Source organism: Mesoplodon densirostris, chromosome 4 (assembly GCF_025265405.1).
Source record: "Mesoplodon densirostris isolate mMesDen1 chromosome 4, mMesDen1 primary haplotype, whole genome shotgun sequence".
In the NCBI taxonomy this organism is placed as follows: Eukaryota; Metazoa; Chordata; class Mammalia; order Artiodactyla; family Ziphiidae; genus Mesoplodon; species Mesoplodon densirostris.
This window is the reverse complement of record NC_082664.1, coordinates 109,923,914-109,935,620: the sequence shown is the minus strand read 5'-3', so window position 1 is coordinate 109,935,620 and position 11,707 is coordinate 109,923,914. Positions and strand designations below refer to the sequence as shown.

General features: G+C 44.2%; 1 protein-coding gene across 1 annotated transcript; it reads left to right on the top strand.

Moving 5' to 3' along the window:
* The first annotated feature begins 590 nt into the window (after positions 1-590).
* SELENOS (selenoprotein S) lies at positions 591-9,052 on the top strand. Its single transcript, XM_060095100.1, has 6 exons — positions 591-748; positions 1,474-1,608; positions 3,570-3,676; positions 6,143-6,232; positions 6,658-6,736; positions 8,450-9,052. The coding sequence occupies exons 1-6, from the start codon at positions 664-666 to the stop codon at positions 8,527-8,529; spliced, it is 576 nt and encodes a 191-aa protein (XP_059951083.1). The 5' UTR covers positions 591-663; the 3' UTR covers positions 8,530-9,052.
* The last annotated feature ends 2,655 nt before the right edge of the window (positions 9,053-11,707 follow it).

Genomic DNA, 11,707 nt, shown 5'->3' with positions numbered 1-11,707 from the left:
GCGGAGGGCATTGCAGGCAGGGAAAACAGCCAGGACATTATTATAAATAATGTGACGTCTTGTGATACTCAGTAAGATTCAATGCGTGTTGGAGCCATTGTTATGATAACTCTTTCCCAAGAGGTTTTGATTCCAGAGGAGAGAACCGCGGGGGTCGGCGGGGACTTTCTTAGCCTGAAAGGTTAACACCGGCAGCGGCAGGGGAAGGCTCCTTACAGCTTGGTGGGGCAGACCTTGGCTGCAACCCCCAACGGCTGGGAATCGCCAAACTGCCGAGTTCTGCTGCCCAATGCGCCCGGAGCAAGAGCCTGGGCGCAAATCCTGTTTCTCGGCGGCCCCAACCTCCTGCGACCTCGGTGTCCAATCAGTGCAAAGGTAAACATTCGTTACGGAGTCGGCTTGGAAGTCAGTCAGGCAGCCGCCAGACCACCCAGTGCGCAGCGTCCGCTCAGGCCACGGCTCGCCCTGCCCTTCCCGGATCGCTCACCCGCCCCCTTTCGGCCACGCCCTCGCGGCGATAGGCCGAGCATCTGGGCCGGGTCGCGACGCGATTGGCCGGGACGACGGGAAGCCGGCCCCAGACGTGCTACGTGTACGTAGGGGCCGGCCGGAAGGCTAAGGCTGGAGCTGACGCGGCCGGGTTTGGCAGGGCCGGGCCAGGCGATGGCGACCATGGAGCGGGACGGGGATCAGCTGTCCACGCGGCCAGCCCTAGAGACCGAGGGGCTGCGCTTCCTTCACGTCACGGGTGAGTCGGCGCGGGCCGCAGGGCAGCGGGTTTGCGCCGCCACCCTCGGCAGACCGCCATGTTCGGTGAGTCGTTCTCCTCTGCCTTCCGGGCCGGACCTGGCCGGGAGCCGGATGTTGGCGCTGCACGCAGTGCTGGGCGGTGGTCCCGAAGCGCGCGTGGAGGCCTTCCCAGAGCGGTGCTTCCTCGGGCGTTGCGGGCCTCCCAGAGCGGTGCTTCCTCGGGCGTTGCTGTCGGCCCTTTTTTGCGCGAGTCCTTTACTTTATGCGAAGCAAGCCTTCCGGGTTTGCGGTTACTGGGGTCTCTCCGCCTTTGGCGTTTGCCTTCAAGCCTCAGCCCCTCGACTCCGTACCCCCACGCACGCCCCCCAAATCCGGCGGTGTATCAGCCCTTCATGGGCACCCCTTTCTATATGTAGTCTGGATCTGAAAGGCCTTTGCCCTCCTGAGTCGGATACACTTCCCTTCACCCCTCAAAACCCAGCTGGCGTGCCCCACGTCCTCCGGACTTGCCTGTCCTATTCCCCAGGTAGCTGAGAAGTCCCTTCTCAATGATCCCTGAATTGTTGTACTTCTCGCTATTTTAAGTGCCTACTTAGGTCTTCAGCTACACCGTGAAGGTTTTGAGGACAGGAGCTACGCTTATTTTGCTTTTGTTTAATGTTATAGAAAAGTCCAGTGGTAGTATCATTTTTAGTTTCTTGAAAACTATTTTCTTCTTTTCAGTGGGCTCCCTGCTGGCTACCTATGGCTGGTACATCGTCTTCAGCTTCATTGTTCTCTACGTGGTCTTTCAGAAGCTCTCCACCCGGCTGAGGGCCTTGAGGCAGAGGCAGCTGGATCGAGCTGCCGCTGCTCTGGGTTAGTGCCTGATAACAAATGAAGGCGTGGCTTTACGCCTACTTGTTTTAGTATTTAAAAGCTAGTCTGTTGTTAAGAGTAAGAAGTACGTTTCTGATCAGTGTGGGAAGAAAACTTTTATGCTTAGGAAGTTGGTTTTGGTGATTTGCAATATGTTATTTTGTTTCGATTTACTTTCAGAGTTTTTGATGGGATGAAAAACCCGCTTGATGGTGTGTAAAGCACTCACTGCATATCGTGTTGCATGGTTTTTCATTTACAGGAGAGATTAAAGTGAAGACTTCACAGCTGCTCCGTACTTATGGGTCTGCCTACTAAGTCTCATTTATCTCTAGAACCATCGTGAATGACAAACTCAGCCTTGGTTCTTCACATCCACCGCATTTTGATTTTCACAACTTACTCATCAGACCTGATATCAGATTACACCTGGCTGTTTCAAAAACTCATTCCCTCTAAAACAGTAGCTTTTTAACTAGTTAGAAGTTACAGTTTCTGAGGACATATCTAAAATAAATGTTAAGTGTCTTGAGAATAGCAGTATAATTAAATAAATACAAGTCATCAGTCATCTGAGCCACCACAGTTACTGAGGCTGGGGAGGAAAGCAAACATAACACAAAAGTAGTCATTAGTAGAAACACTTAGAAAATTCCTTCACTCTCCTCTCCCATGAAACCCTGTGGTCCTGCCATTATCTCAGCATTTTTGGTTGTTGGCTGTATATCCAACAAAAACTACAAAGTACAAAGTAAATCTTGCGTAAGTTGCAGGATTTTGTGAAGTGGATGACTGGTGTTAGAGAACAGTCACCTGGTTCAGCCATCCCTGGCTCTGTGAGACCTGCCGACAACTGAAGAGTAGATTTATAAGATAATGGGATGGGCGTCTCAGAAGAGGAGTTCGTTGTAATGAAGCATTGCAAAAAATATATGTGCAGTGAAAGCTGTTACCTTGTGTTGTACAATTTTATTAGAAAAATTAGTTTTAAAAAAATGCACACATAATTAATTTTATTCTAAGAATGATCCAACAGTTCCAAATGTTACCACAATTCACATTTCTATAAAGTGGAACTATAATTTTGTTTTTAAAGATAAAGGTCTAGTCATCTCTGTCACCACAGACACACCCCTGTGCTATTTTGGCCCCTGTTTTACATGGATTCAGTTAGGTGACCTGTTTCCACTGCTAACTATCTGTAAGTAATGATGATCGCATATCCTTTGGATGATACTGATGTGAACATAGAAGTTCTAGTTTGTTTCCTTGTTTACAAAATTAGTCAAACTACTGCATAGTTCCCCTTAGTACTCCTTAAACACAGTGGTCTGAGTAAAATAGAGAACTTGATTGTGTATTTAAATAATTTGCCTTGTTTTCTAAACCAGATAAAAACAGATATCTGGGGTGGTCATTTCTATTAATGCTAGCTGGAAGGATTTTTCTCTTTTTTTTTTTCCTGTAAAAACAAGGATAAAATACCTAACGATCTTTACCTCTTTCTGGTATAGACCTGGGCTAATTAGGTGATGACTAATGATCAGAAAACTTTATATCTTTCCTTGGTTGTCTTCTAGAATTCTGGTCAACCTAGAGACTGGGTGTTAGGAGGTATCCAGGTTGTGGAATGGAATCTCACTGGCCGTCAGACCACTTATATTTAAGTCTTGGAGCCCATGCCAGACTCTGGCATGGAATTGATCAGGGAGCCCAGAAATCTGTTTTGAACAGAGATTTCTGATGCTTTGGATATTTAACAAGGGCTATGGACTGTGGTGATGGCATAGTCTGCTGCCCCCGCCTTAAGCAGTAAAATATATGCAGAAGAATAGACTTATTCATGTAAAAGTATATTCTTGCATTGCCTGACTTCTGGACACTTCTAATAATATAGACCTCAAGAGTTTCCATTTTATATTACACAAAGTGCTTTATCCCATTTTTTTCTGACATTTTAGAACCTGATATTGTTGTTAAACGACAGGAGGCTTTAGCAGCTGCTCGTTTGAAAATGCAAGATGAATTAAATGCACAAGTTGAAAAGCATAAGGAGAAACTAAGACAGGTATGAACTGGTTTTAGTTTGAATACATGGTATTTGAGGTTTAGTGGGTATAAGTGTGTGTGCGCGTGTGCACGCGCATTAGGGTGGATACAGAGAATAACTTTCAGGCCGAATCATTTCCACTTAGCTAAGTATTGCTCAGGATGTTTTCCTTGTGCAATTTCTTACTGTTTAGGGGGGAAATACTCTTAAAGAAAGGTGTCTTGTATTTATGTTTTTACTTTTAAGTGGTTCCCTCACAGCAGCATTTCACCCAACAAAACTGTTTGCTGTGTACAGGAGCCGTACCACCAGACACACAGAACACACATTCAGCCTCTTGCTCCATGGTTGGTCTCAAGCCGTGCATATCATATGACCTGGCTTGGTGGGGCTGCTCTTCAGTGGATTGAAGGAGAGCCAGGGGAGGGTGGCTATGGGTTCAACCCAGGGTCAAGATGGAGAGCAGGAGATGGAGTTTTGAAAGATTTTTTTAAAGACACATGGTTTGGTTGTAGAGGTGGTAAAAGGTTTTGGGGGGGCGGGGGGAGGAAGAACCTAAGGCTGCTGTTGAAGTGACCTGAGAAGCCAGGTGGGTTGTGCTGCTCTTCACAGAAGTAAGGTCACCCACCCGGTTGGACCCATTCTCTGTAACTGAAACACCTAAGTGTAGACTCTGCTTTCTAGTTTCAGTGCAGATGTTTCTGGGCCCCTCTTTTTCTCATCAGAAGGAAGCCAGAGAAGTTGGTCTTCCTCCTGGTCTTGCATGTGTCTCTGGTGTTTCCAGTATGGAGTGCCCTTCTGCCACTGCTGGTTCTGCAGGGTCATCCAGTACATGGCTGGTCTCCACAGCTTGGCTGGAGCCCAGAGGGAAAGGACAGAATAAGACAACACCTACTACACACATTCGGCCCTCTTGGTCACCTTTCTCAGCAGCCTTCTTCAGTGTTCAGTGGGTTGCCCATCTTCCACTTAAATAGTCACTAACCTAAAATGTACTAGCACACTCCTATTATTTATGTAGTGTTCTAAACCACATGAGGTTAAAACAAATTCATGATACAAAAATCTGTACTATGAAAATTAAGTCTCTGTCTTCCTTGCTCCCCTATCTACTCGTGCCCAAGCATTCCATGTTAAGTTTTTTAGGTATTTTTCCAGAAACATTTTATCCATATATAAACACATGCATGTATCGTTCTTACATAGAAATGGCAGCATAGTATACATAGATGCCATTTTTAAGCAGTTTTATTTTAGTTTTTCCTTTGCTGATTTCCAACCATTTGTTTTGTTTCTGGCGCCATAGAGTAAGTTGAATTCCTTCTACGTGTCAAAATTAATGACTTGAGGGTCTGAGTTTTTTGCATTAGTAAAACAGCCTGATCATTTATCCAATTTGTTGATGTAGCTGAAAAAAAGCTTTTAAAAGATTATTTTAAAAAATTGTAATGTGCGCCTCCTAAAACTGGAGAGAGGTTAGAAGCCTATGTTCAGTTTTAAAGTTGTAGTTCTGTGTATTTAACAAACTTAACAAACAGAATCTGCCTGACCCACAGTTCAGTCAGCTGTCTTGTTTGTGGTCTCAGGATTTGTCAGCAGTGTTCCATTCTGGTGTTTTCCATGTTAGCTATGTGCATAAAACAACCTTCAGATCAAGAGACTGTTTCCTCTTTGACCTCCTGTACTTGCAGACAGTGGAAGCATGAAGGGACAGACATGTGGATTTAGCAGTGATGAACCCTGAAAGCCATCGAGAAATTTCTGGATATGTGCTTTCTAAGGCATCTTCTTGCATATCTTTGTGATATCACAGTTTAATTGGAACCAGAATGAACTAAAGTTTGGGTCTGGAGTCTACTGGGAATAGAGAGTTAGTGACTTTTGTGTAAACTTAAGTTGCAGTACCCAGTTGTTCTTCAAGGAGGAGGAAGCAGAGTCAAAGACTCAGGGCACTGTGTTTCCCTCCTGCTTACTGCGTAATTACTGTATAAGCTCTCTCAGGTGCTTATTTTTGGACATAGTTTTCTGCTGAGATTAGTTTTCCTTTACGCTCCCATAGTATTTGACTTTCAAAGAACTTTCAAATCTGCTCTCATTGGATCCTCATAGCCTTTGAAGTAGAGGGGTTAAGTAACTTTCCTCAGGTGACGCAACCAGGTAGCAACAAAGCAGGCCTGCCAGCCACGTTCACCCTTTCCAGGTCAGCGTTACTCTACATTACCAAAAATGTCCAGTTTAGAAGAAGAGTCGGTATTCTTTTCTCCGTGACACTTTTTGCTTTCTTTAATAGTGTACAAAAACAAAAGGTTCTGTTGGTGAGTTAAACTCATACCACTAGATGACAACTGTTTTATTAACTGAAGAAAGTGCAGGTGAAGGTGTGTTTTGAAGGACATTTAAATTAAAAATTATCAAAATTACATTTTCTTTGAGAAAGATGGTAGCTTATGAATTCATTCTGTACAACGTGTGATTCTCCCTCAGCTTGAAGAAGAAAAAAGGAGACAGAAGATTGAAATGTGGGATAGCATGCAAGAAGGAAAAAGTTACAAAGGAAATACAAGAAAGCCTCAGGTGATGTAGCCTTCGGCCTAGTGGATTTTTTTCGAGTAGAATGTTTTGTTTTTTTGTTTTTTTAAAATAAATCTATGTGTTTATTTTTAGCTGCATTGGGTCTTTGTTGCTGCGCGCGGGCTTTCTCTAGTTGCAGTGAGCTGGAGCTACTCTTCGTTGCAGTGCGCGGGCTTCACATTGCAGTGGCTTCTCTTGTGGCGAAGCACGGGCTCTAGGCGCATGGGTTTCATTAGTTGTGGCATGCGGGCTCAGTAGTTGTAGCTCGTGGGCTTTGTTGCTCCACGGCACACGGGATCTTCCCGGACCAGGGCTCAAACCCGTGTCCCCTTCATTGGCAGGTGGATTCTTAACCACTGCGCCACCAGGGAAGTCCCTGGAGTAGAATGTTTTTAACTAGATTCTTAAGCCTGTGTATGTTCAAACAGGAAGAAGACAGTCCTGGGCCTTCTACTTCATCAGTTATCCCAAAACGAAAATCTGACAGAAAGCCCTTGCGGCGAGGAGGTAAGTACCAAACATCAAAGCATTCTGAACAATTACAGGGTACACTTACCTTTAAAAACAAGATTCTTTTTCCTTGTTTCATTGTCCGTAAATTGAGACTAATTCCTAAGTTTAGGATTATGAAGATTAAATAAAAGAATCAGATGCAAAGCAGCCCTCAATGGCTGGAAGTCACCAACCTGCTGAGCCCTGTGGGCCTTGGGCAAGGATGTGGGCTCAAGTCCTGTTTCCAGGAGGTCTATAACCCCTTGGCCTCACAAAAGTCAGCATTTGATTGGCAGTTGAAAAAGGAGGTCACTCGAGGCCCTCAGGAAATAATTGGGATGGTTGCACTTGTATTTTAGTATTCTCCCTTGATCCCACACAGTCCTGTAAGGGGAGTGGTAAGTGGGGCGAGGAATAGTTTGCACCTATTGCAAATAAGTTTGTCAAGGGGCTAGGACACAGGGGTTTTGGTCTTAACAGTCAGGGCCGCCTTGTTTCTTACAAATAACTTCCTCAAGGAGGCATGGACAGATGTTCATTCAGAGAGCTTCTGCATGCAACATCCTTGAGCCCTCTAACCGTAGCCGTCTGTCCTTACCCCATCCTTAAGGACTTTCACGTCCTTTTGGGAAGACAGGGCTCCCACACAAATGAAAATAAGTAACCTTTGTGATCTGCCAGGAGTTTCCTGTTAATCCTGAGAGAGGGGAGGGCGAAGGCATTAAAATACTTTGTGTAGGAACCAGTTTTAGGCCAAAGACTATCCTCCGTCCGGGACAGGGGTTTTCTGTGGGGAGGTGCTGCAGAGGCAGAGGTGTGGAAGCCTGGCTGGCCTACTGGAGGACTGTCAGGAGTCTGGAACCTGGGCTCTGTGCAGACTGGACACAAGCTGGCCTGGGCTCTGACGAAACCCAAAGCTGGCCTGCTGTAGGGAAGTGGTGTGTCTGAAAAGGAAATGCTTTTTTAAATCTTTTTCTTGCTCCAGGCAAGGAATAGTCTTCCAGGACTATTTTTCAGAGCAAAGAGTGGTGGTGGTACTTAGGAGAGAATTGTAGAAAATGGAATGCATCCGGAGCTAGGGGCTTTGACTGGCCTGGCTTTACAAATAAGGAAACTGAGGCACAGGGAGTTAGTGACCAAAGGTTGTATAGTAAGTAGGGAGCAAAGCCACCTCATTTAAGGTCTTGCTGGCTCTAAAGCCTGATCAGTCAACCTGGTTGCCAAATGTCCATTAACTTTAGGAAGCTAATGAGTGGGCAGGGATGGGGTTGGGGACTAGGGCATGTGGATTACCCAGTTCTGACTGGTGGAAGTAACGAGTTCCATTCTTTTTGATTTTGGTTTTTTAAATTTATTTTCTGTAGGTTGAGCAGTTCTTATTTGAATGTATACATTTTATTAAGCACAGCAGTTAGAAGCCTTTATATACTTAAATCCAGCCATCTTGAGAGGTTTTGGGGCAAATTTTTTTGTGTGTTTTGGGTAGTTTTTCGTGTTTGGAGAGTTAAAACAGAGAAGCTGAATGGCTTGTTTTATTCCCACCAGAAAGTCAGTTCAAACTGCAATGACCATGTAAACTTTTTTTGTCATACGGTAGCTGAAAGTTGTATGAAAATGTTTGTGAGAATAGAATCCATATCTTTGCAGTGCTTTGCACGTCAGGCTCACAATTTTATGTTTGATACAGAACATTTCCAGCACTGTTCTGCTTCTTTTCTCTTGTCACAGGTTACAACCCTTTGTCTGGTGAAGGAGGTGGAGCCTGCTCCTGGAGACCTGGACGCAGAGGTCCATCGTCTGGTGGATGAGGCTAAGAATCTTGTTAGTGTTGCTTTTGACACTAGCAAGATGAATCCTTAACCCTCGACTCAATTGCCTTATGCACGCTTTTCACAGTGACTACCTAGGGGGAGGGGGCTTTCTTTCTGTTCTTAACTGCATCTGTTTCTTCAAGGGTTGAAGGCAGCATAGAGCGTGGACGTGGCCACTAGGCAGTAGTTGCAGTTGGTCACACTACACTGAAGCCAGTGACTGTGTTCACTGATTTCATGGGTCATTGCTAGTTGATAGCTAAAGGCCTCCAAGTGATTGGCAATCTTGATAAAAGAGACCTGGCAATGATCCTTCAAGTTAACAGGTCCTTGCTGGTAGGACAGTCTCTGTGACAGGTTGCGTTGAATGATGTCTTCCTTGTAAATGGTGAGCCCACCAGCGAGGATTACTGATGCAGAGAGTTGATGGGGTTGTTTCTGTATATTTATTTTTATGTACAGAGCTTTGTTAAAAAAAAAAAAAGAAATTGTAAGTATAAAAATAAAATTGCAAGGAACATTTTCAGCATCTTTATCAAATTTAAGGAAATTTCATTATGAACTTGAATTTGTCTATCTAATATTACACAGCTTTTTATTATTCATAACCTCCCACTAATACTACTTATTTTCCCTTCTCATTATTCCTCACCTGCAATGAGCATGGCAAATGGCAGATAGCTGTAGTGATTTTCAGAGTTGGCAGGCTCCTTGGGGTTATCCACAAAATCAGGCACTTGGAGTTGAGTTTCTGAATTAAGAGGATAAAGAAACATCTTGCCTAGAGGTACCTCAGGGGCCAGTGAGGTTTCTGGGAGCCCTGTGGGTCATCTCTCTTACACTCATTTCTTATGTCCTTGTCTAGAACCTCTGTCAAGTATGCTATAAAGGGCCTGATAGTAAATATTTTAGACTTTGCAGTTGCATAGTCTATATTTTTTTACATTTTTAAAGGATTGTTAAACCCTTAAAAATTCTTAGCTCACGGGTTGGATTGTCCTGCCTGCTATAGTTTGCTGATCCCTGCTTCACATCAAGATTGTAAGAAGGAACAAAATTAACCTGCAGAATAGTGATGATTAGCTGGGAAAGTATTCTAGAAAGGTCTCATATAAATTAACATATGTTGAGTATGTGAAATATTCTGTAGTTGTCTCTTGACAAATATAAAGGAAAAATATAGTCTGGTCTTAGGGGGCTTAAAATCTCTTGGGGAGGGCTGGAGGGAGTGAAAACAGGATTTTGAAGACAGTGTGATTGCAAACAAATGGGCTGGAGTAGTCAAAATCAAGTATTTGAGTCTGGAGACATTTGAGTGAAATTTTGAGTGGAGGAATATGGGAGTTCCTGGCAGAAGAGAGGGTCATTGAAAACCAGGGTGGGTCTCCTGAGGTTTAGGAAAGCCCTTGAACCTTTCTCTGAGTTACCAATTTTTACCCAGATTGGCTTTCCACCAGCATGGAAGACTCACAACGTGGGAAGTTTTAGACTTGGGTTAAAATATTTCACCCAGTTTGACATATAGAGAGTTATTTACATATAGAGAGATTCCTGTAGGATTTAAAGGAACTTTAAAAGAATTCTTCCTTTAATGTATTTTCTGTAGCTGAAAACTTGTGTCAAGCAGCTCTCAACTATTCATTTTAGAAGTAGAAGAGCATGTTTCAGTACACTATTAGCTGTGACTTTTCCCTCAAACCTTAGTTTGTTCCTATAAATTTAGGAATTATCAAGTCAGTGACTTCTGACTTACCAGAAGTCATTAACAATGAATTATCAATGACTTCTGTGTACCACCTTGCATCTGGCACCATGACGTGGTGGTGGAGGGGGTGGTGCAATGTGGAGAATTGATTGGGAGATAATAAAGGGGAGAAGGAAACTAATTTGTGTAATAGTTAGCATTTGAAGCGCACTTGCTGTGTGCCAGGCACATACATTTATAGTTAATCCTTACTACAATCCTGTGAGGTAGGTACTTCTAATTAACCTTGGTTTTCAGAAACTGAAGCTTAGAGGGTCAACTGGTCCAATGCACTGATCACTATAGTCTACTTTGTCCTTGTGTTCCTAATAGCCAGGGGCCATAGACAACCAAGATGGGAGCTTGATCTAGCTAATGAAACAGTTATCATGTGGAATAGTGAATACTTGGGTGAAAATTGTGTGCTGCAAGTCTAGGGCAGTAAGCATTTCAGAAGGGTGGACCAGAAGAGGTAGGAGATATCTCTTGCCAGAAGAGATAGGTCCTGTGCTGATATTGAAAGAATGAGGAAGTGGGGCCAGAACCTGAGGCCCATGGGGAAGAAGGGATGGGTCAGAGCTGTGTCAGACCGGCAGAACACTGCCTCATGCCTCAGTGGAGGGGCTGCAGCTGAGATCACAGCATGAGCCCAGTATAGACTGCCAGCAGCTTGAAACTGATGCAATAGACACTTGAGAGCTATTAAGGTTTAAATGATGAATGCATTACCCAGTCTATCCTGGTCATGGAGCAACATTAGTAAATGTGGGGCAAAATATGCACAGACCTTCAGCTGAAACTTTCTGGTGGCTAGAATTGTGTTCTTGGCCAAATGCACCTGCCTCTGCAGGAGGAGAAAGGAACTATTCCTTCCTTCTCAAGGACCACTCTTCCCTCGCTTCCTCCTCTCCACCATGCCATCAAGTCTTTCTCATAAGAACAAAGCCACATCACATACCCAAAGCCCTGGTTCCCTCTGGTGCTCTAGAGTGAGCTTTGAGTTGTCTCCACTCATCAGGAACAGATTAATGCTGCTTAATGCTGAAGATGCTCTTCCTGGATCATTCTCTTTCATGCCCCAGTGGAGTTTTTGGTCTCTTATTTGACCTGCCAGCACTTGACCCTCCTTGCAACACTCCCTTCTCTTGCCTTCCATAACACCACACTGTCTGGGTCTTTACTCCCAAGACAGCCCACACCTCTCTCCTGTGCCTACCCTGCCCAGCACTTCTAGTCTTCTTGAACAAATTCCTGTATTCTCTCTCCAGTATCTCTTCTTCCATTTGCTATTATATCTGTTCCACAAAAGCGCTTCTTAAGTTGATGTGTGATCATTCTTGGCACTCATCATTTGCAGTAATTGAGCACTCCTTGAAAAACACTATTCTCTTGACTTCTGGGACTCTGCACTTGTCTGGTTTTCTCCTGCCT

Coding starts and splice junctions, on each gene's coding strand:
- SELENOS (XM_060095100.1), top strand. CDS start 664: ATGGCGACCATGGAGCGGGACGGGGATCAGCTGTCCACGCGGCCAGCC. Junction 749..1,473: donor GCGCTTCCTTCACGTCACGG/GTGAGTCGGCGC, acceptor TCTTCTTTTCAG/TGGGCTCCCTGCTGGCTACC. Junction 3,677..6,142: donor ATAAGGAGAAACTAAGACAG/GTATGAACTGGT, acceptor ATTCTCCCTCAG/CTTGAAGAAGAAAAAAGGAG.